This window comes from Panthera leo, chromosome E1, assembly GCF_018350215.1.
Source record: "Panthera leo isolate Ple1 chromosome E1, P.leo_Ple1_pat1.1, whole genome shotgun sequence".
NCBI lineage: Eukaryota > Metazoa > Chordata > Mammalia > Carnivora > Felidae > Panthera > Panthera leo.
The window spans coordinates 28,864,596-28,890,920 of NC_056692.1; the positions used below are offsets into that span (position 1 = coordinate 28,864,596).

At 52.1% G+C, this 26,325-nt stretch overlaps 1 protein-coding gene across 5 annotated transcripts in view; it reads right to left on the bottom strand.

The window, feature by feature from the left end:
• MSI2 (musashi RNA binding protein 2) overlaps positions 1-26,325 on the bottom strand; it is a 389,492-nt gene that overhangs the window by 41,944 nt on the left and 321,223 nt on the right. For 4 of the 5 annotated variants that reach the window (XM_042914722.1, XM_042914720.1, XM_042914721.1 and 1 more), the window contains exons 9-10: positions 16,854-16,968; positions 6,937-7,011 (exon numbers count right to left, since the gene is read on the bottom strand). In XM_042914722.1, the coding sequence (XP_042770656.1) occupies positions 6,937-7,011; positions 16,854-16,968 (190 nt within the window). Of the gene's footprint in view, positions 1-1,509; positions 3,011-6,936; positions 7,012-16,853; positions 16,969-26,325 lie in introns of those variants that run through there. The other variant, XM_042914723.1, reaches the window with a different exon arrangement.

Below are 26,325 nucleotides of genomic sequence, written 5' to 3' on the forward strand. Positions count from 1 at the left end.
TTAGCTGGCATGTGGTTACCTGAAATAAAGGCATTTCTGAGGTTCCCTTGCAGCTAAAACTAGTCATATGAATGAAATCTGATCAGTGGGATCTAAGTGGAGTGCCACACTTAACTTCTGAGAAATATTAAAGGGAAGAGATGTGCTCTTCTGGGACAAGTATATAATGGCTGGAGCTTGGGCAACCTTCTTAGACTATGAGGTAGAGTTTTATGTTGAAGAGAATAGAACGTGAAGAGTGGCCTCTAATACTGTGAAGCCACATCCAGGCTTCTTTTACATGGGAGAAACAAATTCTTACTTTGTTTCGGTCATTATTACTTTGTGTTTTCATTCTTTCTTAAAACTACCTGGTTCAGTGTCTAAGCATGTCATTTCTCTGCCCGGGATATACTTCCTTTCCTTCTCTCCCTAGTGAATTTTGTGTGACTTTGTGAGACGACCCAGTTCGGACGTCATCTTCTCTAAAGGGCCTTTCCTGACAGTCCCCTAGGCTGGACAAGCAGCCACCCATTGTCTCCTTGTAGCAAAGAGAGATTCCCTCTTTATAGCTAAGCACCTGTGTCATGATGTCCAATGGCCCTGACGACTGGTTCTCTTTCCATCAGCGGGACTATGAGCATTTTCAAGGAGTGAGCCTCATTCACGTCCAGACCTGGTACCTAATCTAGTACCTGCCAATGTGCAGATGGGGAGGAACTGAAACTGCAGGGTTGGGGTGTGAGGGTGGGCAAGAAGTCCCAGAAATTCTCTGGCTTTACTCAGGGATCTTATATCATTTCTTTCACTGACAAGCAGATCCACCAATGGGCAGCTCCACTGAGGTTGACAAGGAAGACAAAACCACTCTGGAGAGTGACAAAAGAACACGATTTCTAAACCTTCTAACTGCACAGCATTTACCACTTTACAGGGCACGTTCCCAGATACACGTTATCCTACTTCATTCTAACAACCTAACTAGGCTCTGTTATCATCCCGGGGGCTTAAAGGGCTAAATCACTTGCTTAAGGTCACATGGCAACCACATGGCCAAGTAGGACCTGGAAATGAGGTCCCTGTAGCGTCACGTCTCCAACCCACACTGTCCAGGGGAGTTAGGAGAGCAAACCATGTGCAAAGCACACATAGGCCGGTGTGCACGAGCATGTGCACGAGCTTACACACACCTGGGGCACAGATGGGAGGGGCTCCAGATGTTCCAGTGACATTTTCTCTCGAGGGCAGGAGTGATGGCAGAGGAAGGGCCGCGGGGGCTAACCGTGCAGCTGCTGCATGCAGAGTGCGTGCACATGGTCTGCCACTCCGCTCAAGGACAGGACCGCCTCGAACAAATGCAGGGGACGTGGGGAAGCAGGGAGGGCTGGCGACAGGCAGCAGCCAGGGGGGAGTCCACATGCTCTCAGAAACTGCACTGGGCTGTCATTGGTACCAGTTATTCCGTGCATTCACCTCCCCCGGAGCGAGAACAGGACACTGTCAGGCTAAGAGACAGCAGCACACAGCACGTCCGTGATAAACAATTTATTTTTCTACCTCAGTTGCTTACAGGGGGAGAAAAATAAAACGTCATTAGGGAGAAGCACAGATGAACTATTTACAGAGATGAAGAAAATTCACAATGGCCGTAACGTCTGCGAGGCAAGCATACTAGGACAAGTTCACCAAAGCAAAGCAATTCATAGCAAAACAAAATAAGGGGGGGGGGGAGGGGGAGGAGCCGTACAGCTATGTTTAAAAAAAAAATAGCACTCGTGAAAAAGCCTGCAGGAAAATCAAAGGAGGCTAACCAATTATTACATCAAGCATCTTTAATGAGACGAGCAAAACCACACAGGTTGGGTCTCAAGGACAGTGACATTCAAACAGATGGATCTGCTCACATCAAAAACATCCAGTGGAAACACGTGGGTGGGTCACTTCTCACAAACTATGCGCATAAACAAAGGGGTGGCTCTTGAGGGTCCTGCTGCGCTGTACTTCATCAGTCCAAGAGAGTGGGGGCATTTTAGTTCAAATGCAGAGGTGGAGGGGATCAGGATCACAGGAAAAGCAAGCCCTTCTTGGAGGGGGGGTGACCATCAGGGGTGCCAGTCAGATCAGGGAGACCCTCTGTGTTCTGTCCCCACCTACATCAGTGGGCCAAAGGGCCGTGATGCCACCAGGGAATTCAAAGCCAGGGTGGGCAGGGAGGTGAGGGTGGGGGTGCTGGGGAAGGCCCCTCCTTCCTGTGCCCACGGTGCCCGAGACACGGCAGCGCCCAGGTGACTCTGCTGTCCCTTCTCAGGGACAGGTGTACTTATGTTATTGGCAATAGCCACTGATGGACTGGCCCCCAAAGACAAAAACAACCAGATAATGCTGGTTTTTCAGATACAGTTTTCCTTCCAGATTCAGTTTTCTACACATTAGTATTTACAGGAACAGGGTGTGTGTGTGTGTGTGTGTGTGTGTGTGTGCGCTCACTTTTGGCACTGTCCACTATAGGACATAGGTGCTCCAAGTCACATATCCCCAACTCCTGTGGGCCATCCGCACTAAAAGCCCACCCCGTGGAATGTCCCAAGAAGCCTATTTGGTCAATATTTAAAGTAATTTGATGCCTGTTTCCTGGACTCCCCTGAGGAGGCTCTACAAAGTTTGTGAGAAGCTTCCTTCTGGTCCCGTTACGTAAATTCCAGGTGAGGGTGGGAGGTTGGGGTAGGTGGGGAGAATGTTCACACTGGGTACAAGAAGCAAAATGCCAGGGGACCGCTCAAGAAAAAAAAAAATTTCTTTTTAAACTGAGTGAGGCAGTGAGGACATGAGTCTTTTCCAAGAATTAAAAAAGAGAAAAAGAACATTGGTTCAAGCGGGCAGCTAGGACAGTCTCGGCAGGCACGGACCGTGGCTGGGCTGGCCCCGGCCGGGACTGTGTCCTCTGTCTAGTAATGGTAGCAAACCCCGCTTTGTTATGCCTCTCTTAAGAGCTAGTTGATAAAAATTATGTCTTGTGAAATCGGCAAATAGTCTGCAAAGTGAAATAAGAACAGAAATTAACAGATTACATGGAAACCAGAGTCCAGGGGGCGGGGGGAAAGAGAGGAAACGAGGGAGGTCGCCGATGAGGACCATCATTCTTTGAGCCCCAGTACTGATCCTCAGGGGACGGGGACGGGGTGCACGCGGTGGACACTGGGCCTGGGAAGAGGGAGCCGCTTCCACAGTGGTTGGTCACCACTTGATCTTTCTAGAGAACTCCTCCTCACTCTAACAATTACCCGTACGTGTCCAGCCCTCTTTGCCAGCATTTCACTCACTTTCACAGAATCCTGAGGGTGGGCAGAGGCAGGCGCCGCTCAACGCCAACCGTGCGGCCCCGGACGGTGTGCTGCCACCCCAGGTCACAGAGGCAGAACGGGGCTCCGCTGAGGGACACGGGCAGCCAAGCACAGGACAGGAGGTGGGTATTCACAGACAGGGCCTGCCCAGGTGAAAAGCAGGGCCCTCTGTCCTGAGAGGGGACCCAGGGCACACGGTTGTGAACAACCTCAGGGGCTCTCTGGGACCTGGGTGTCCCTTCATCTCTCCTGGTAAGCCCTCGCACGGCCCCACAAGGATGGGTCCAGAAAGGGGCTCGGAAGGGTGCGGCGCCCCCACACATCGTGAGAGAGACTGGGGGCGGCAAACGGGGGAAGTGGCGCTTGGCAAGGACACGGACAAGAAAGATCACGAAGCAAAAACCTCAGGGCCGTCTGGTGGGGAGGGCAGTGCTGCTATCACCGACTCACAGAGCCCCAGGGTGCGGGGAGGGGTCAACGGAGTCCACCGGAGAAGGGTGAGCGGAGGGCAGATTTGGGCTGCCCTCCTCCGGGCCGTCCCTCTGCACCCAGCCCACTCGCCAGGCCCGGTAGAACACTCCTCACAGGCATGGGGCAAGAGGCAGATGTCAGGGCATTCCAAAGCTCCCAACTCACAGACCCTGTCCCGGGGCGGAGGCTCCAGGAGGGGTCAAATTTGGTTCTCGAGGGGAGCCACCACAGGGGACTACCTAGGCTGCTGGGGAACAGCAGACGGGGCGTCTGCCCCGCGAGAGGCAGCGACTCCAGGGGGCGAGGGCAGCGGGGGCTGGACTCTGAAACCGGCCTGCCTCCTCCCAGGGTGATGTGGGCGGCCAGGCCCCGCCACGGGGTCACCTCGTCCCAGCCCGGGGCCACTCCACACACCGACCCTCCCTGACAGCAGGTGGCCTCACTCTTCATGGCCATCGGTGAGGGCACACAAGAGACTTCACACCCAGGTGTGAGCTGCAAGGGTGGGGACTGGAGAGTCTCATGGCTGGGAGACAAGAGGACAGCCAAGTCCCACGGGTCAGGGAGCCTCTGGCCAGACAGATTCCTGTTCTCATCAAGTCCAGCCAACTGGGTTAAGCTACAGGAACCGGTGACTGTGACACACAGACCCTGGATAGGGTCAGTCCTAGCCCACTCCAGGTCCCTCACACCTCTGCTCTGTTCCCGAAGCCTTGGCTTCCAGTGAAGGGCTGGGCAGCTGGAAGACTATGTCATCCTACCCAGCCTTGGTCGGTCACTCTCGCCTCTCTGTGTGGCATACATGTCCGTTGAGGGCAGATCCAAGGACACAAGTCCTTTAGACAGAGGTTTACCAGACTTTTCCTGGGATGGCTCGTGAGGCAAGGGCAGGCTCTTAGACGAGACAGGGCCCTTAGCATGGGATCCACGGTCACCCCCCAAATCATTCCATGTTAGGATCCCCCAACTCTGCCTGCCTGGGACTAGGACCTCACCGAGGGGCAATGGCAACCTGCGTATGAAGGGAGGCAGGCTGAGCTAGGTGTGCAGAGCGGCACGGTGCTCCCAGTGAGTCAGGATGGGAGCCTATATGTTCCCTGGTGAGGAAGCCAGGGGAGGGAGAGGGGCATGAAAGGCTTTCCTAAAACTGCCACCAGCTTCTGGGCTGAGGAGGATGGGCAAGCAGTGAATAGGGACGTTGACCCGCCAGCTCTCCCTGGGAGGGGCAGTGAGCACATGCACATACGTGTGTGGACCATGCACCCCCCACCTGTTTCTTTATGCTCCAGAATGGCGCCATCCAGCCCAACTTTCTACGTGCTGTGCTAACGGCAGCCACCAGCCACATGTGCCTGCTGAGCAACTGAAGTGTGGCCAGGGTGACTGAGAAACTGGAGTTTTCATTTTATTTCATTTTAATTTCAATCTAAATTACAGTAGCTGCGTGTGGTTAGTGCGATTGTACTGGACAGATGGACGCTAGAGAGAGTGTAATGCAGCAATTAAGACCCAGACCACTTGGGTCTAAATCCTAGCCCTGCTCCTTGCTGCTTATGACCCCCCTGAACAGGGTTTCCTGCCTCTCCAGGCCTCAGGGTCCCCATCTGTAGATGGGGAAAGTCTAATGGAGGTGCAGACTGGCTGTGGTGCCCACTGCCCTGCTTCAAGGGGCCCACAGGCACCCCAAAGCAGCCATCTGCTGTAGACGAGCGGGGGGGGGGTGGGGAGGCTTCCTTAGAGCCACCCTGTGGAGGGCCCTGGCCTGATGGCCCCAGGGGACACGCTCACGGGGAAGTCTCTCCTACTCATACTCTTCCATACGGAACTTCTGCCGCTGTGTCTGCCGCCCCTGCCCCTCTCAACCCTACAATCGGAAAGATGCACAGACCCCGGGGACTATCCTGCCCAAACCCCTTGTTTACAGAAGACAGAGATGAGGCCCAGAGATGTCAGGTGATCCGCCTGTGACCAGGCAAGAGCCTAGGGCTTCTGTCGCTGAGTGAGGATCTATTACCCGTAGGGCATGGCTCCAAGTGCCCCAAATGCTTCTTGACCTCCTCTGGAGCACCCTTCCCTGCTCCAAAGCTCACTCAGAGACGTGCAAATACTGGGTGAGACCCTCACGAACCTCTCCCCTGCCTTCCTCCCTGGCTTCCGGATGTGATCCTCTAAGGACTGTGTCCGAGCTCCCTGGGCCTCTCAGAGCTCTGGGTCCAGGCAGGATGATCAACCAGGAGTGAAACTGCTGGAAGCCCAGCCCCTGAGGGAGCCTCCCCCACCCTGGCAGAGGACCCAAGAAGACAAAGCTTGTTGTTAATGCCTTCTCTAGAAACTCTGGCTGTCCAGCTCTGCACACAGACACCCCAGGTGCCCCTATATACCGTCTGTACTCCAGGTCAGGGAAAGGCTGGCTCACCCCCTCAAGGGACAAGTAAAGCCCCATAAACATTGCTTCCTTCAGCACCCTTTCCCTCACCCCTGCAAGACCGTGCCTGTCCGGGCTGCCTGCCTCAGGTGGGGGTCCCAGGTCTCCCAGCTGCATGGGAGCTGGGGAACCCTGGGCACGTGAACGGGCACCACCGTGGGCTCTGCCTCGAGTCTCTGACACCCACATGCAGGGGAGGGACCATCTACACACCCCCACTCACGACAGCGAACCCAAACCCCAACGGCACACCACAGTTACACACAGAAGGGCACAGAAGTCAGGGTCGCCAGGAAAAGCTCAAGGAAGCGGGAGTGAGGAGGAATGGAGGGAGGAAGGAAGGAAGGAAGGACGGATGTGGGTGGGTGGGAGGGAGGGAGGAAGGAGATAGGAGAGGCAGAGGATGAGTCCAGTCCAGTGAGCGAGAACTTGTAACCGGCTCCAGACAAAAGAGAGTGGGTAGAGAGAGGGAGGGCTCCTGCCTCAGCTCTTTCCCCTTCCCCTAAAAGCTGTTGCTTTCAAATACCTGGCACCGAGGACACACTTTGGTTAATCAGACATCGAGTTGCATCCTGACCCTGGAGTTCAGAGCATTTGAACCTCAGCTCCTATAGGTCATTTCTTGAATGGACAGGTGTATGAGTTGTGTTCTCTCTTGGGATCCTCCCGCCTCCCCTCAAATGCAGCCCCCCCAAAGCTCTGGGAGACAAAGACACTCACCTGGGAACTGATAGCCATAGCTAGGAGCAAATCCAGGGTAGCCGCGCCCATAGGTTGCCACAAAGTTGGGATAGCCTTGAACACAGAGAGAAAGATCAGTCGTGTTAGTACAGCTGCCTCAGGTCTGGGGTGAAATCCCAGAAAGGGCCAGAATGAGGACAGCCTGAGTTATTTTCCTGCACAAAATGATTTGTCTCCCGTGAGGGTCTTTACCCAGCCAGGGCTTGGGTCACCTCTCTACTGTGGCTGGGGGCACCGCTGTCAGCCTGCTGGTAATTAACCTGTATTTGGGCAGAGAGACCCCCAAAGCCCACGCACTTTCTGGAACCTGCAGAGTAAATGCCACGCGTTAGCACCAAACACGGGGCCTACGCCTGGCTCTGACATTTGGAGAGCTTACCCTGAATGTACTTTACCTTAAAGCTATTGACAGTAGGAGATTAAAGTCCTTGTAATGCCTCCTCCCAAGGCAGCGGGCAGCAGTTCCAGCACCAGACAAAGCAGGAGTACTTGGGGGGTGAGAGTTTAGGGGCAAAACTCAGGGCTGACCCTGTGCCTCTGGAAAAACACTGGGCTTAAGAAGCCATGGCCCAAGGGAGGCAGGGTCCCAGGGGCTTATGTCCAGGCACGGACACTCCAAAGGGTGTCACAGCATCTTCCCAAGGCCCTCCGAGAACGGTGAGGTTCTGGCTGGGTTAAAACGTGCACCAGAAGCGTGGCCCGCACCCCGAAGCCTCGTGCCACATGTTTTCACGGGCATTTCACAGAAAGCGTATTTTCCACATGATCTTAGCAGGTCACCCCGGGGGTGGCCAGTAACCGTGGGGTGCTTGCTTGTGGAAACTGCTGCCAGGCTGGGTGTGGGGTGCAGAGGAAACTAATGGAACGTTCTGGTGTTGGTGTGGTCCTCTGTGATATATTATGAAACTCCCAGTGAGCAGCCACTCGGCTCTCGACCCTGCATCGTGCTTGCTCGGGCCACTTCACGGTTTATGTCCCTGCCTCTTGACCCAGGCTACAGAGAAGGCTGGTGTGTGGCCTGCTTGGACGGATTCTACCGGCCACCGGAGACCCGTGGCTACCCCCCTGTTCCCTTCCCGTCAGGCCCACTCTGCCTCCCTCCACTCAATGGATCGGACTCTTACTACACTCATGCTCTTCAGCAGTTGACTTTTGCTTTGACCTCTGAGGTGGGTGTCTATGATTGTTTTCGGCTGCCCAGCACCTGAACCCCATTTCTGTGTTTGAGTCTTAGAGAGAGGCCTGCCTCCCATCACAGAAGCAGAAAAGGGCCCTTGCTCTCTCTGAGCTAGGCAGCTGGGAAGTAGGTCATGAGCCTGTGCTCAGCCAACGGAAGTCTTCCTTGGATCCATTTCTGGGGCTAGTGGGGCGGAGGAGGGGGCGGTAATGCAGAATTTATTCTGATGACATCAGCGTGAGCCCAGCACCCGGCGGCGGCAACGGTGGCCTCCTGACCAGGTCGTTCCTGGGTTGTGCCTGGGTTGTGGCTGTGGCTGACCGCCCAGCTCCCCGGTTCCTGTCTATTCTCCAGCCTTCCTGGCAATTCTGTGTGTTGATGAGCCCCTGCCAACAACCTCCTTTTTTTGCTTCCAGCAGCCAGAGTTGTTTCTGTTCCTTGCCACCAAAATGCTGGTAGGAAGTTGCTCTGATGGGTGGGGTTTATGATAGTCTCCATGCCCTCCAGCCACGAGGGCAGCAGTGTCTCTGCGGTTTTGTACAGCAACTTAAACACCCGCAGACACAGGCTCTGGGGTCTCACCATCCGTGTCCCAAGTGCATCTGGACACGTTACCAGCATCTTCTGACCTGCGGCGCAGGCTAAAGGAACAGGATCATTCCTGAGGTTTCATCTGGAGGGGACTCCGGCAGCGTTGAGTTACAGTCTGCTGGTCTTCCTGCTGCCTGTTCATAGAGCTTTGATGCCTTAGAGGTCCAGAGGTGGGACCCGCCCTTCCTCACGTCTCCATGCCTGCTGGTGTCATAACTCCTGCTCCACCAGAGGAACTGTCATCAGACCCAGAAGGGGGGCTCGCCCTTGTGGGCATCAGGACACTTGGGTTCCATGCTTGCCTCTGGTCCAAGGCCATGCCCTTGGCGGGGAGGGTCTTCCTTGTCCTCTGTCAGCTTGAGTCTTGCCAGCCGTACAAAGCTCTGCAAGGTCCCATGCAGCATGGACGGGCCCAAACTCTCAACTGAGGCCAGCCGTGGCTCCCTTCCCTTCCCTTATTTTAGCCAGAGCCTTTCCAAATTTGCAGTCGCAACTCACTGGCCAACTGACCTGTTTCCACCCCAAAAAGGGCCTCGTCGCCTGCTCTTTCCCTGGGTGTATATTGCTCGGCGCTCGGTGTCTCCCCGGCAGAAGGCTGCCCAGACAAGACAGGATGACCTGGCGGTTCTGCACCGACTGCTGAGGAGCAGGGTATCCAAGTGTAACGCTAAGCTCTGGCACCCGGTGCGGAAAGGAACACGGGGACAGAGAAGAAGGGATAGAGGCTAAGACTCGATGCCTTAAGCAGACGCACGCTCAGCGGCTTCTTCCCTGGTATTTATTTCATGGCTGGCCAGCTCAGTTCTCCTCCGAATTAATCACCTGCTATCAAATCAGATCTTTCATGACTAGATTTCTTAAACCATTATTTCAACAATATTGATAAACGGATTATATGCAAACAGCCAAATCACTGCTGCCTAGGGGCTTTCCTGGTGAAAAATGACTCCTTTGCCTCTAACTTCGTGGCACTAGGGGTCTGAAATATTTTAATCTGACAGCAGAAGTGTAGACCCATGTGTCATCTTCAAGACTCCTTCAGGGTGTGTGTGTGGGGGGTGACGGTGGGGGGGAGGGCGGCACGTCCAGCCCCTCCCTGACTCGGAAGGGAGTCAGATCTCCCAGATCTGCTTTCTTCCGGGCACATGTGACCGTCTTCAACAAGAAGGAAGACACGCACGGTCAAGCTCACCCCAATTTTGGGCCTCACCCCAATCTTCCTGGACACGTCAATACTGTCTCCTGCACCACCAAGATGAGAATTTGGCACCTGCCAGAGTGGGGGGGGGAATCTTATCTCCGCCCCCCCATCGTGAACATCCTCTGGGTCAGGCAGATGAAATCATAAATTTATAATACAACATTACTTCAATTTTCCTCTTCATTTACTGCTGTGCAGCCCAGCTCTGCTCCAACGGCTCAGCGCCCCGGCCTCACGGGGAAATTGGCTGGCTGCATATGAACACCACATTAGAGCACACCGACGTGGACACTCCATCAAGCCATATTATAGCGAGATGACCCGGCCACCCCTTCCATGAGTAGCGGGGCCCCTCCCGCACCGGCCACGGCACCATTTATTTGCTCAGTACTCTGGATGCCTGATCAATCCCGCGGTAATTATCTCTTGTCACTAAAGGAAAAACTAAGCCTGCTGCCTGGATGGCCACCTTTCTGGAGGACAGGCTCTCCATTGTGGGGAAAAACAAAAAAAAGAAAGCAAGTCAGAAATCAACAACAGCATTTGAATCTGCCAGTCAGATCACTTCAGGGCCTCCTTTCGGGGATGCCGGCAGAGTTCTCTGAACTGTGGTTCTCGATCTTTGCTCCAACTCTAGAAGATGTTCGCTCCAACCCTGGAATATGTTTGCATTCTAGGCTGGGCATATGACTCATCCTCTCCCGGGCTCTGTGACTCAGCTACTCAGTCACGGAAAATTGCTCCCATCAGGCCCCCGACTTGAAAGAGACAAGAAAAGGGCTGCTTATCCAGGGACCTGCCCAAGCATGACATATGTGCCAAGTGGGCTGCAGAGCACTGCCCAGGGCACCGCGTTGGCTCAGTGAGGTATGCATCCAGATGCAACACCTAGGGCCTGAGCCCTTCCCAGGCCAGGACGTGAAGGCCAAGGTCTACCGAGACGCCCAGACCCCGAAGCCCAGGAGCATCTTTAGGCCTACACTGTCCAATTCAAATTTAAGTCTAAATTATGATGAAAAACTCCAGCTTCTCGGTCGTAGGAGCCACATCTTCAATGCTCAGTAGCCACATAGGGCTAGCGGCTACCATCTTGGGCAGTGCAAATATAGGCCCTTTCCACCATCACAGAAAGTTCTGGTGCACTGTGTTGTGCTAGAAGGAAAAGGAAGGGCTAGATTTTGAGTTTCCTGCCCACCAGGAAACAGCTGAACAAATGGAGACCTCCTCGGGAAGCACCTCAGCAGATATTCTGGGGAAAGACAAATGGGTCTAGACAAGCGGCTCTAAATTCCAGCCAATCTCCTTTTGATCTGTGAGTGAACACCCGCAGATTACAGCTGGTCTCTTCTAGATGATGATTTTTTTTCCCCCTTTCATTTCAGAGGGGCTTAATGTCGGGGAACAATGGGTCAAGACTTCACAGGGACGTCTCAGGATGAGCATTGTTAAGAATGCCTTAGGCTTTCTTCAGCTGGTCTACAGGGTCTATTTCCGGGCCTGCAGATTGAAGCTTCTGCAAGGCCTCAACAACGAGGTAGCACTCTACCAGCGGCATCACACATGTTAAATAGAGTGTGCCCAGCGAGGCCAAGATAGTTAAAGGCAGTAGGACTATGTCGGCTGAGGGCAGAGAAGGCCAAAAGGAAAAAAATATATCAGCAATAATCATGTTTGCTTTTATGAAGTCGATTTTCGTTAAGAAAACCCAGAGGGGCGCCTGGGTGGCTCAGTCGGTTAAGCGTCCGGCTTCAGCTCAGGTCATGATCTCACGGTTCGTGGGTTCGAGCCCCGCGTCGGGCTCTGTGCTGACAGCTCGGAGCCTGGAGCCTGCTTCCGATTCTGTGTCTCTCTTTCTCTCTGCCCCTCCCCTGCTTGCGCTCTCTCTTTCTCCTCTCAAAAATAAAAATAGACATTAAAAAAAATTTAAAAAGAAAAACCAGAGATTCCAGTGCACCGAGCTGGATAATTGTGGGCACCTCTTGGCCGCCGCAAGGCCGTGGAACCAAGTCTGAAGGCTGCTAAAAGACTTTTCCAAGGGCCTCAGTTGATTTTGGTTTTGTCCGGCTCAAAGGCAGGGAGAGCTGGCCTCAGAACGACCCCTCCACCGCTCTCCTGCATTCTTTTAAAGCAATTCCCATCGGGCTGATTATTCTAAGATTCTGTCAAAGGCTCTGAAAGCTAAAACCAAAACAGCTGTAGGTTTCCTCCCAAGGACGTAGGCAGAGCCACATCAAGAGAGATCAAGAAAGAATGAAGTGCAACTACACGCTCATCAGCCTCCCTTTGATGCAATCTCCCCAAGCACGGAGGAAACCTTAAAGGGCGTTTAAAAATTAGCTTCACAGTTCCCGAGTCATTTACAGACCAGTGTATCTGTTGTCTCCCTAGAATGTCTGCTCCCTGATGCATTCTAAGCACCTAGAACAGTGCCTGCCCTTCGTAGGTGCTCAATAAATATTTGCTGAGCGAATGGATTTAAAAGCTTTCATGGTTTAATAGTCTCACTTCTAAAAATCTGTACAAGGGTTACAGATTTTTTCTGCTCTTCTAACAACAAAAATGTCAATCACTGAATCCTCATTTCATTAAAGAGCTCTTAAAAAATGTTTTTCTGTCTGCACCGAGTTCATCAGCCAAACTGTCATAGTGATGGCATTGACATGTTACGGGTGATGGTAGTGATTCCAAGGACAGATGAACGCCATGGGGGGTGGGAGGAGACCCAGGTGACTTGTGGGGACATGTCAGGCCATCCCACCTTAGCGAAGGATCAGACTCCGCCCGATGCCACCGTGGTAAGAGAGAAGAAGCGAAACAGCAGATGGCACTCTCCTTGCCCAGAGAGTCCAGAGGCCTGGGATGCCAGGCTATGCCAATGCGAGTGAAGGGCAGCTCTGGGAGTCTCCAGCAAGTGCATCAGAGGCTCGGCAGACACTCCAGCCTGGCCGAGGAGGCAAGAGGCCAACCAGGCCGTGAGACTGTGAGCGTGTTCCCTGGCACTGTGCGTGCTTCACCCCTTCCACCTGGACCTTGGGCTGAGCTGGTTCCTGGCTGGGGGAACATTCTGGCAGCTCTCAGGAAGCCCATCTCAGCGAATGTCTGGAGGCCTTCACCATAGTGGCTGGGGCCTCAGGAGGACTGGGGTCTGATGAGGCCTGGAGCCCTGTGCACGGATCTTTGTTGGGAGGCAGAAACTCAAAGATAATCCAACTCCTTGGGCTGAGGGTCTGAATGGAGCAGGAGACTACAGGTGCCACAGCACAAGTCACACCTGCTGCTTTGTGTTCCCAGTCACTGGCAGGAAGGGTGTTGGGCAATGTGGAAGGGTGCTGGGCACCTGCTTGGGTGGGAAGGCCTGGGGCTCCCCACTACTTTACTAATAACACCTACTGCTGTATTTTGTTGACTGGAAGACACGCATTTTTTTATCTTTTCACATTTTCACATCTCGGAAAGTAGGCTCTATCTCACGGTCATTGTGATAAGAAAGCATTGGTGCAGGTTAATTAACAGCATATTTATTTTTCTTTCTGAATGTTTGTACAAAGATGAATTTCACCACCTACGACACCTTGGATTTGATGAAATGTAGCACTGGCTGGACACGATATGGTTTCATTTATCATCAACAACCCTATGAAGTGAGAGTTTCCCATATTCCTATCTAAGGATGGGGTAAACCGAAGGACAGAGATGTTGTCACTTGTCCCAAGTCACACAGCTCATGGGGTGAGGAGTCCAGACTTCCTGGTTCTCAAGTCCAAGGCTCTCCCCACTGGCTTACCCAGCCCCCACGTCCCAATTGGTGGAGGCTAGGCTAACACCACCAATTCCATCCAAAGGGCTCTATGCTTGACTGGAGAAGGAGGAAAATCTCTGTGACAGGAGGTGGGGCTGGCTGAGGCCTGGGGGCTCTGCCTGGTAACAGCCTCAACAGACCTCCATGGGCAAAAGGCAAAAGCCTTAAGTGGCAGGGATGTCGATTGGTGGTGGGGGGGGGGGCCCGTGGGAGGTCATAACTCAAGGACGAATAGATTCAACCACGACAACATTTTTAACCAACAATTACTTCTTTACTGCAGCTCAGGGAAGGCATAACTTCAACCATGAGAGATGGGAAAATAAGTGGGGCAGGGGAGTGAGTTCCTGCCATTCATCACTCATCACACATCCCTCCCTCAAGAGGCAGAAGCCAATCACAGACCACGAGGGTTTGCCCATCACCAGCTGAGTCAAAGCTAATCCTGGAGGCACCGAGCCTGGCACTCCTCCTCGCACATGTCCCGTGTGGACGTGACCCCTCCGCCAGGCTAGTGGGCTCTCAGGTTTCCATACAGGGACCCTGACCTTCTAAGGCTATTCCTGTCTGGATCACCCTTCGCTTGCTCACCTTCTCAGCTCCGCTAACAGGTCACCTCCACAAGGAGGTATTCCCTGATTCCTCAGACTGATTTCCATTCTCTATTATGTGCTCCTAAAGCACCCCATAACTCTATGAGGATAACTATCTGTAGGATTAGCTGTTAACTGTTGTCATGCTCACCGGACCACGAGCTTCAGAGGGCAGGGACCACATCCACCTTGTTAATAAGCACTGTCTCCCAGCACCAGCCCGGGGCAAGGCACGCAGCAGGTGCTCAAAGCCTACTCGCCCCTGAACACCTCCCAGGTTCGACAAAGCCTCCCTGCCTTGGCTCCCATCTTTTTTCTTTTTTTTTTTTTTAAATTTTTTTTTTAACGTTTATTTATTTTTGAGACAGGGAGAGACAGCATGAATGGGGGAGGGTCAGAGAGAGAGGGAGACACAGAATCCGAAACAGGATCCAGGCTCCGAGCTGTCAGCACAGAGCCCGACGCGGGGCTCGAACTCACGGACCGCAAGATCATGACCTAAGCCAAAGTCGGATGCTTAACCGACTGAGCCATCCAGGAGCCCCTTGGCTCCCATCTTAAAACCACTGGATGCCCTCTGTTCAGGGATCCGAGCTTGGGTGTCCATGGAGACATCGGTCCCCAGCCCTTGCCTACACAGTCTGGGGCGAACGTTGACCTTTGCACCTTTGCTCTGTGGCAACTGACAAGAGTGAGCTGGCTTCGCCTCACGCCTCTGCACCTGAAGAAAACAGTCCATTTTCCTCAGCATGTCAAGGGCATCAAGTTAGACTCAGAAAGATAGGGCACTTCTGAAGATCTGATCCTAAAAAGGATTTATGCCCCAGGGCCTTTATACTCAACCTTTAAAATTCAAGACTCCCCATGCCAGCAGGCGGCAACTCTTTTAAGATGTGATTTTAAAATTTAAAACTATTAATCCATTCAGACCTTCTTTAGGTATACAACATAAAGTAAAAACCACATAAAAATGACTTTTTAAGCAAGAGCTAGCCAAGTGTCTCCTAGCCAACCAGGAGATAATTCCCACTGATTTTTAAAAGTCATTTCTGTATAATAATGATACTCATACACAGAAATACATTTAGTTCAGGTGCTTTAACTTTCTATCAACAGGCACGTCCCTATACACCACACCACTTAATTACCGTAGCTTTGTGCTATGTTCTGCTATTTGGTCAAACTGGCCTTTTCTCACTACTCTTTTGAAAACATTTCCTTATTCAGTCTCATGTGTTTCTTCTTCTAGATCAGCATTAGAATCGTTTGGCCAATTTTTAAAGAAGTACATAGGAATTTCCATCGAAACTTGGTTAAACCGAAAGAATTCCTTCCAGAAGAAGTACCATTGCAGCCAGTTTCAGGAATTCTCATGGCATCTCTTTCCATTTCTTAAAGTTCCACAAAATAACTTTACCTCCCCTTGTTATTTCCTCAGACAAGATAGATACAATTCTTTTTAAGAATTTATAACGCCAAGAAAAGTTTTATACATTTAAAATTGAGCCAGGAATGATTCAAAGAGCTGCAAATCTGAAAACACACAAAGAACCGATCAAACAATATAGAAGGAGGACTCAGCCAAACCAAATGAAAATCCATTAAAACTAGACAGATCCTGTGCCTGAATGGAATTTTACCATTAACTACCATTTATCCCATTTAATTAGTATTTTCCCGACACACAATAACTTGCACTAAAATACCGTTCTCTCGCCTTGAAATTTCTAATTATTGTTGCGACCCACACCATTACGCTCCTCCACTGCTTTCTCCATTTTTCATGCCGTTTAAGCGGTAAGATTTTCAATTATCTGCGCGGGATGGACAGAGATACCTTTAAGGAAGGGGCATAATATGCAACTTAATTTCTCTAAAAGCCAGGAGAGATCATTTTTTGTCGGAACAAACACACTTTGTCTTTCATCTTTTTTTTTTTTTTTTTTTTTTTTTGGCAAATAAAGAGTAAAACAGGCCATTTAAAACATCCATTTAAATGCAAATTCTGATATCCCAAGAGAAAAAATGTTAATCATTTAAATAGACAGGATTATAGCCCACCTTCATCACTCCCCCTCCTCTCCCAAGTTTTAGAAAATGTAGCCCCAGCTCACACAGGTGAAGCCGCGAGGCGTCCTTAGGTCTTTAAGAACGCCCAGTTAGTAGAGAGGAGTGAGGACCCGGGGGTGGCTCTTCTCCTTTTGAAAAGGGAGCGGAAAGGTGATAAAATAGTATCAAGCAGCTCTTATGAGCCAGGCATGGGACAAGATGATCTATCTATCTATCTATCTATCATCTATCACCTATCTACCTACCTACTTCCCTATTTACCTATTATCCATCTATTGTCTATGTATCTATCTCTCTTCATTTAATGGTTACAAATGTCTTGCAAAGGGGTCTGTCACCTTTGTTTACAGATGAGGAAACTGAGGCTCAGAGAGGTAAGGCAGCTTGCCCAACTGGTAGATGACCCGGCTGGGTGTATAGTCCGTGATGGCTCTGCTGTGTCCCCAGGGTCCCGCCCAGACTCACCTAGCATTCCCATGCCAAGCATGAACGCGTCCATGGTGTAAGGCAGTCCCCGGGCCCGGCCTCTTGTCCCCGGTGGGAACATGACTTCCTTAGGCTGAGCTTTCTTACATTCTACCTGTTAAACAGAAAGGCGAACAAATGAGATGCAAATGAATTCCACGTAAATGTCAAATGCAGAACGGATCTGGTTACCAGCTAAGGTATTTTTAGCCTTGCTCCTTATTCACTATAAAAATAGCCAAGCCGAGTAAATGGCCTGCAAAACAAATATTTAAGAAAACACGCCACTTGTTGCAAATCCTGCTTTGGAGAAACCTACAAGGATGAAATTGGGTTTGGAGGGGTGGCAGGGACGCGGGCTGAAGACACACGTGCTGGCGCCGAGTGCTCAGACTGGGACGTGTGCAGACGATGGCTGCTGGGTGTATCTGTGAAGAAAAACAATAGCAGTAGTAAAAGTCCCTCACGACAGTTTGGCCCTTCACATGCTTGCAAATTCCTTCAGGCCGGTGACCCTTCACATCAGGCCACCTGATTCTCTCTCTTATTAAAGACACAGGCCAGTTAGTTTCAGCTCCATTTCACAGATGACAAAACTGAACACCAGCAGGCTTGCGTAATGTGCCGTAAGCCATATCCTGGCAGGTGCAGGTCTGGAAGCTGGAGTTTTAAAATTTCTAGGTCAGCGATGCCACCGTCTCCATAAAACCTGCCCCAGCATGCTCCTGGGAGAAGTAATGACATTAAACACCGCTTCTGTCCATCTGGATTACCGGTTTCTCATTCTGCAGCTATGTCTTCGAGTGGTTGCTAATCTTTCCTATTTCCCTTCTGCCTCCAAAATTTCTTAATCCTATTCTGCTCACACAACACAGAAGTCACTTACTTAACCACCTTAATGATGTAGAATACAAACTCCAGGGGAGAGGTAAAACCGTTGCCTGCTGAAGTAGCTGCACTATTTTTAAGAGCGTGTTTCAGATGCCTGCTCTGTGCTTACTTCTTTGAGTTTACAGACAAACTTAACAAACATCGTTAACTGGTAATCAGCCCCGTCACTGATGAAGATGGGATGCTGTAGGGCAGGGCTGTTATGGAAGCAAAAAGAATCAGCATGACAGTCTGATAGCGAGGGAGAGAAGAGAAGAATCAGGTACCATATTTAAAAGGGGGCCAGATGGCATAGGAGCCCAAACTCCACGTGGCTCAACAGCTGCTGAGGGTCTCACTATCACACAGAAAACTACTATCGTTGCCAGGGTATCTGAGATATAAAGAAGTTCCATTATGTGCCTTATACTTTGCTTTAAAGGGACCTATATGGGCTATCCACTTTGGAGATATGGATAGCTCTCAAATCTTCTCATCCCAAATATTTCAATTAAAAACATATTTCATTGGGGTGCCTGGGTGGCTCAGTCGGTTAAGAGTCTGACTCTTGATTTTGGCTCAGGTCATGATTTCACGGTCTGTGAGAATGAGCCTTGGGCCAGGCTCTGTGCTGACAGTGTGGAGCCTGCTTGGGATTCACTCTCTCCCTCATTCTCTGCCCGTCCCCTGCATGCTCTCTCTCTCTCTCTCAAAATAAATAAACATTAAGAAAATATTTTAGTGCTTAAGGCTTGGGGGAAGCTTTAATTACCTACAATATTAACTGGTCTTTCAGAGATACCAGATAACAGGTATTACTCACTCTTGCTCTTTAAAGAGTGATAACCACACAGTCTTTAAAACCATGGACAAAATGGCTCAATACTCAGGCTCAATATGCCTGATAAGCTTCATGCAAAGAGTTCTTATAGATTAAAAAGAAAGAGATGAGCATCCCGAAATGGAAATGGGTGAACGACATGAACAAGCAATTCACAAATGACTGGTAATTAGACATATCTTTCATATCACACATCACAAATGACACTCCTAAACAAGATACCTTCTCATCTATCAGATTGGCTGCGATGACAGGATTCCTTGATGTCAGAGCCCCAGAGAGTATGGGGAGGAGGGGTAGGAATTAGCACGTATCTTTTTGGAGGGCAACAAGACAAAATATCGAAAGCCATACAAGTATGCATTCTTTGACCTAATAATCCTACTTGCAGGATAAAATCCTACTTTATAAGAATAAACTTATATGGATAAGGCTACTGTGGTGACAAGCACTGATTATAATACTTTTCTAAAGGAAATACCCTAAATGTCCAAGAACAGGGAATCAGTTAGCCAATTTTGGTTCATCCAAGCTGACTGAAAGCTATGAAGCCACAGAAAAGTATGCTGATAATAACATGCAACAGTATTGGGAAACCCTCAGTCCAGGATGGTTGGTCACCCTAAATGTAAGGGGTGGGGGGAAGATAAGTAAGTGTAGATGCATATCATATATGGGGATAGGATCTTTGTGGAAGATAAATAAGTGTATATACATATCCTATATGGGGAAAATATTACAAAGACATACCAAAGTTGCCTTAGAGCGACTTTGTTCTTTCACTTCCACGGTGCATTTTGTTATTGCTGTTTATTTGCCAAGTTTTCTGCTTTGAGTGTTACTGTTGCAAGTAGTGGTAAGGAGAGGTGATTAAAACGAAATACATTCATCAGAATTGGTCTTTCAGATTTCTCTCATAAGCCCAGGGTGACAATTTGCTCCTACGCTCCATCCCTGGGACTCCGAAGCAGGCTGAGAAAGCTCATTTGCAAGAGTCTGCCCCAGCCCAGGAAGATGGGTGTGCTCTGCAGAGGCAGACAGATAATTACCTGACGCCAGCACCGGGATCCGGAATAATACCGCTAACCAGCTCACTTCCTAATGGCCCTATCGGTGACAATCTATTGCATTGTCTTATGAAAACCTGCTGCCTGTTCCTAGGCAACCTGATCAACGAAAATTTCAGGTTTATACAGTTTTCATTTAGGGAACATAAAGGTTAACTGACTGTAATGGGAGTATTTTAAACAAACCCACCTACTCTCCCTCTCACTGAATAGGGCTGGCAGCTCCATTTAATTCTGCTCTGTCTTTGCTGGTGCTGTTTTGGGCAGCGGCGGCTGCGTGGGTTCAGTCGACCACCCGCTATGTCAGCTGTGAGTGCTCCCCGAGGCCAGGGGCCACGGCACACGCACTCTCTGGGGGATCCCGGCACTTCCTGGGCACTTGAGTGACAGGGAAAGGTAGCTGCCGCACCAGGGAGCCTGGCCTGGCCTGCGCTGAAGGTTTCTCAAAAGATCTCTCTGGACCAGGAGGCCTGCCCACCCAGCCCCCAGCTCCTTTGAAAACATACAAGAGGAAAGAGGGAATAGCTATTCTCTGCCTGCATTCTGAGTCCCTGCAGTGTGGGTCAGGGGCTTGCTGAAGATGAAAACTATGTCCTTTCCCCATCGGACTGGCAGAAGCCTCACCTCCTCCATCAGACTGTGAGTTCTCAGGGAGCAGGGATCCAGGGCCTGCCCCTATTTCCCTGGTCCCTTGTGATGTCCTGTTCAGAGCACGCACTGACTCACATGCTCGTTAGGGTCATGGAAACCCAGTCTTCTCAATTCAACCACGCTGAGGGACTCAATGTGCCTGACAAGTGCTAGGCTGTGGGCGAAGCAGACATAAATAAGGCAGGCCTCCACCTTGAGAGCTCTCATTCTGTTGAAGAGAACAGGTTCTGACTGTCTTGTTCTCCTAACATTAAAGCAAATACTCATAGGTCAACCTGCCTCCCTGTCATTTTCGGGCCTGCCAGCCTCTGGAGTGTCTTGAGTTAGACCACATTTGGGTCACCCTCCCCCACCCCCACTACCCTCCCACTGGGCCCCGTGCAAGCTAGAGAACCGGGCACGAATACCCCGAGTTACAGTCAGAACCCAAGGGGGGAACACCAGCCTGTCTCCCCAGCTCCAGTCACACACTCAGGTCATCTGGCCACACACGACATCCCTGGGATCTACTGCTGTGTACCTAACAACTTCCAAACTTCGTGGCCTTGAGTAACAACCGAGTTAACAGTGGATCGTGCTTTCTTGTGGTTCTGTGAGCAGACTGGGCCCAGGGGGGCTCTTGCTGTCGTCTCTCATGTAGCTGTGGTCAGATGGTGGCTGGGGCTGGAGCCAAAGCCTGGACTCAGCTGGAGGTTCACTCAGGGGCTTCTTCACTCACACGGCAGGTGACGTCTAGGTTCGGCTGGGACCGTCCATGGGAGGCACCCACCTCTGGCTTCCCCGCGGCTCTCCATCTTCTCACAGCGTGGTGGCTGAGTCCCAGAGAGGGGCTGTCCTGGCATGAGAATCCCGAGAGACCAAGGCAGAGTCTGCAAGGCTTCTTATAACCTAGGCCTGAGAGCCACACTGCCACTTCCGTCATGTTCTTGGTTACACCTGGTCGGCCCAGATTGGTGTGGGAGGGGTCCACACAGGGCGTGCATACTGGGAGTTTAGACCACAGGGCTGTCTTCGGAGACTAACTACCACGCAAGATCCGTGAAGAGCAGCGAGCAGACGGGACAGCGGGAGGCCCTCCTCCCAGCCGTGGCTCTGTCTGGCTGGGTTCTTGGGCTAGTGGGTGCTGAGGCCCGCTTCCACCATGGGGCACGAGGCAGGCATGGGAGCTCCCGGAGGGGGCAGCCTGGAAGGAAGTGCCTGACCTCCCATGGTCAACAGAAGCAAGGGTCCTCGTGCTGACCAGGCCTCTCGTCCCAGCGATTTCAGCCCTGCCCCCAACAGAACCCCACTTATGGTACGTGCTTTCTCTGGGGTAGCCCTGGGCGGGGGCAGATTCTGTGGAAGGAACATCTATCTCCAAGTCTTGGTCCTCAGAACCCACTTCGGCAGCTTCTCACAACGGCTACAGCTCCAAAACACGACTGGAAAAAAGCAGTGTGGTCGGAGGGGCAAGAGATTTTGCAGGAAATTCTATTTGAATCCGTGCTTGTAAGGAGCCTCAGAGGCCACTTGTGACCGACAGCTCACATTAGCAAGACGAAGTCTCCGCTTTCCAGTTTCACGGCTGGTAAAGCCACGAAGCAACCCTATGCCAGGGGCCGGATGCCAAGGGCATGCCAACCCCTCCAAAGGTAGGTGGGGTTTGCTTTAAATTTTCGATCTTCAAATAGGCTGCTTTGTTTGGCAAACTGGCCTTGGAGGAGTGGGTGTGGTCTGGAGAGTTACCGGATAAGAAGAGTGATTTAGCTGATCTAGCTGGACCCTTTAACGACAGGACAGTTAGGGCAGCGGCAGGACAGTTAGGGCAGCGGCATGTTCCTCTAGAGGATGAATCAGAGGCCGGACGTGGGCCTGCGTGTGTGGTTTCTGACGTTCTGTGCCGGCTGCTTGCCAAGGTGGGGCGCCTCTGCCCATCGGGGCCCAACACAGCAAGGAGGTCTGTTTCTAACTCTATGTAGAAATAATTTCGCACTCGCAGAAGAAGTGTGAGGACAGTACAAAGGACAGTTGTAGGCGTGTCTCTACCCACATCTATACCTGTGAATGTCTTTCCCTGAACCTTACGAGAGTCAAGTGTGTACGTGATGATATGCGTTTCCTAAACGTAAACCTATGTTTTTACATAACCATGGTACAGTTACCCACCTCAGGACGGACACACGGACACGATGCTTCTATCTAATATAACTTCCATGGTCTTATTCTGTCCGGGGACCCCATGATGTCCTTTATAGGTATAAATGCATCTTACAGAACAGGAAGCTGAGGTCCAGGGACCTTAGACACCTCAGCTGTGGTTGCAGACCCAGACCACGTGTGGTAAGGCCGGGTTGGAAGCCAGGTCCGCCTGATGCCATGGCCCATGCCCAGGGAGCCGGTCCCATGCCACACCCTCTCCTCAGGGGGACCACTTAGCATCGGCTTTTGAAGAAGGTAGTGGGGCTTTCGTGGGGACGGCTTCCCTGTAGCTACTCTGAGTGGCCGCCTCGCCCAACTGGCCTGCAGCCCTTGCTGAGGCAAGCTCCCTGCCGGGCACCTTTTGGAAGAGGCTGGCAGTCTGAGGACGATGCCAAGGTCTGGGAAGTGAAAAGGTTTTTGTTTTTTCCCTGGTTTCTACATACACAGCCCCAGTCAGCACATGGCCCTGGGGCTGGGAGGGAAACCAGCCGGGGGCCTTGGTCTGGGGAAACCCGAGCCCTGTGGCTGTGGCCTTGATTTACTACCCAGGACAAGGCAACCCTGTGTGGCCTAGAGGCTAGTGTTTGCAGCTTCACTTCTCACCCCAAACTGGGCACGTCAGAAACGATGTACTCCTCCAGGGGGAGAGGAGCCCGTGTCAGAGGATAAAATTCACTAGTGTCCAGAGAGACCAACCTGGACTGACTGTGTGGTCGGTGGAAGGGAAGGGAACAAAGGGCAGGCCTTCCGGGCAGATGAGTGCTTGGCGGGGGAGGGGGTGGTGGTACCCGTGCGCAGCACCTTCTGTGGAACTTCCTGAAAGACAGGGGCCTGACCTGCCAGCTTCTCCTCCAACTCAGGCTGCACCTCTCCAGTCAGGTTCCAGAGGATTCCAGCCCGACGCTGCTTCTCCGAAGCCCCAAGCTGACCACCTCTTCTGGGAGATAGGCCCCAAGCGTGTTCCAGGGAAGCACAGGGCAGGGGGGATGTCACTCCAGTGTAAAGATCTGGGGTCCTGCCTGGACCCCAGCTCTCTCTGGTGAGGCCGGAGGACTGAGCCGTACCCCCAGAGACCACACACGGTTCGGCGCACGGCCTGTGCTGTCCCATGGCCAGGCTTTCTCTGTCCTACCCACTGTTCTCTGTTGACCTCTCTGCCAGTCAGAAGCCTTTCTGGAGAGTGTAGGAGGGCAAGACCTTTCATGGGGCTTCTATAGATTCATAACCAAGATTCGGGGCAGGGGCGGGGGGTGCTGCTCTCAAGGAAACTACAGAACAAAGAAGACACAAGGTGAGAGACTCAGGCGAAGAACAGAGTCTCTACTGTCCTGCCCTCTGCACCGCACCGGGAGTTAGCCTCAAGAGCATGGCAGCGACGGAATGTGCTAGAAACTGTTCAGGTCACTAGGAAATGAAGAGGAGAGGCCCTTTGTTCAGTCATTACAGGAGCTGGTGGTGGCAGTAGTGAAACCGGCAAGGCCCTTCTGGACACAGGGTCTCGTAGCTGCTCAGGCCTCATATTCAGGAAGCTGGCCCTGCTCAAGGCAGCTGCCGAATGAGTTGTGGAAGGAGGCTGATGGTGTAGCAAGGTGCGAGCAACAAGCATAGAAAGGGCCCAGTGAGGAGGCGGGGAGGGCTTGGGAGGGCAGGCAGGGCCATGGTCCTCCTCAGTGTGGAGCTCGAGATGGACCCACTGGGCATCTCCCTCTGAGTGACCTTCAGAGAGTCAGGCTGCCTTGTCTGCTCCAGGGTTCCCATTCCCTCCAGCCGCTGTACTCGTCCATGGCTAGAGGCAGAATGGAGTCACGACCGGCAGGAGCGTGTGGCTGCATGAGGACGAGGCCCGAGACACCATCATGGGAAGTGCAGCAGTCACACCCAGAGATCCTGGCGGCTGCCCTGGGAAGACCCCGCCTGTGACTCCAGCAAGGGGAGGGTGCTTCTCTATCCTGCCATGCCTACCACCCCACCCCCCAGCGGACTCAGGGAAGCCTCTCAGCTGGGCACTTCCGGTAGCAGCAAGCGAGTTCTATGTTCTGTCCCCTCGCTTCCCCCTCCCAGACATCTCCATCAGGCACTGTCCTTGTAGACGGGGCCCAGCCTGTGGCCAAGTACCAGAGAACCCATATGTACAGGATGATTTGTCTTGCCCTACCGGAAGAGGGTCCTCCTGCCAAGAGACCCTCACGAAAGGGCCTACTGTGCAAACCAGACGGACGTGCCAGCTTAGACGGGTAAAAGCCTCGGGCAGAAACATCCACCTTACAAAGGGCACACGCTTGCTATGAACGACCCAGACCCATTTGTGAGAAGCCCTGAGAGGCCCACAGGACATGAGATCTGGACTCTATCTCCCCGGTCAGTCAGCAGGATTACTGTAGGGAGGAAGGAACACATTGTTTACGGAGCACTCTTTATACGCTCAGCCCGGCCACGAGATCCTCGTGAGCGTGCACGTGTGTGTATACACACATCATCTCACGTACAGCATGCACACAAAGTGACAGGAACACGTAACACATACAAGGCACAGTGCAGGGCACACACGTTCTCAGAGAACACCCACTGTTCTCAGTACCCTCGTTGATCAACTCATTTCCTCTGAGTTGGCTTTATCAGCCCGAAGTGACAACAGAAAAGGAAACTGAGGCCCTGAGGAATGGATTTGCCCAAGGTGATGAGGCTGGGAATGACACAGCTACGACTCGATCCTAGGTGCCCGACTTCCAAACCCGTCCCCACCTCTGGGCCACCGGCTACCCAGGCCCTGCCCGCACAGCCCTTCCCTACCACCCTCTAGCCAGCCTTCAAGGCCCGTTTGCACGCGACTCCTTCTACAAGGCCAACCCCCGTCCTCGTTCCAGAATTAATTTCATCCACTGTTTCCTCTGTTTTATTAAACTCAGCGATGACAAAGCCAAGGAGGTTATAAACCAATACTATTAACACCTCCCATTTAGCAGGCAGGGGCCGGGGGTGGACACAGAAATGAATTCAGTAGGATGTGGCTCACAAGGGCTCAGAGTCTGGGCAGGGAGAGGAGCGGGTCCCCAGCACCCTCGGGGATACACCCCCCTGTGACTGCAACCTCCGCTCCATCTGGACCTGAGGGCGGGGGCCTGTCCTTTCCACCAGTCTAGTTTAGAGGCTTAGGCTCCTGGCTCTAAATCTCTGCTCTGTTCGAGAGCTCTGAGCAGGAACCAGCTGCCTGACATCTCTGTGCCTCAGTTTTCTCATCTATAAAACAGAGTAACAGTAGTGCCCACTGCCCCACAGGGCTGCAGTGAGCGAAGAAATTAAAGCAGCTAATCCTGTAAGTGTTGGCGCCGGATCAAGGTTGGGGCATGCCTTAATCTCCGCCACGGGAGCCTAGGTGAGCATCTCTGAAGGTGATAAAGCCAGTTCACATCTGTGCTGAAGTCGCAAAGCCCAGGGAGCAGAGAGGCAGAAAGTGGCCGTCGCCCCCCAGCCCGGCAGGCTCTTGGCACCCCGCCATCGATTTTCTCCCTACCTTCCCCCCCCCCCCGCCCCCCTACTGGCCAGGTAGGGCCCGGTCTTCCTGCTTTCGTCAGCAAGGTGCGCAAAAGGCGATTCACAGACTGCACTATTTGGGGAAAAAGCTGATGGTGGCAGCAGCAGCTGTTGTTTTTATTTCTGGGAACCTGCAAGGGCATTTCAAAGTGACAAGACACCTCTGCCTCCAGCAGGTGCCCAAAGGCAGCCGCGAGGCTGGCTGCGCGCCCCCAGCCCTTGGGGGGCGTTGCCAGAGACCCTGCAAAAGCCTTAATTTCTATATTTATAGGATTCAAAAAAATTTTTTTTTCTTAATGTTTATTCTTGAGAGACCGAGAGAGAGAGAGAGAGA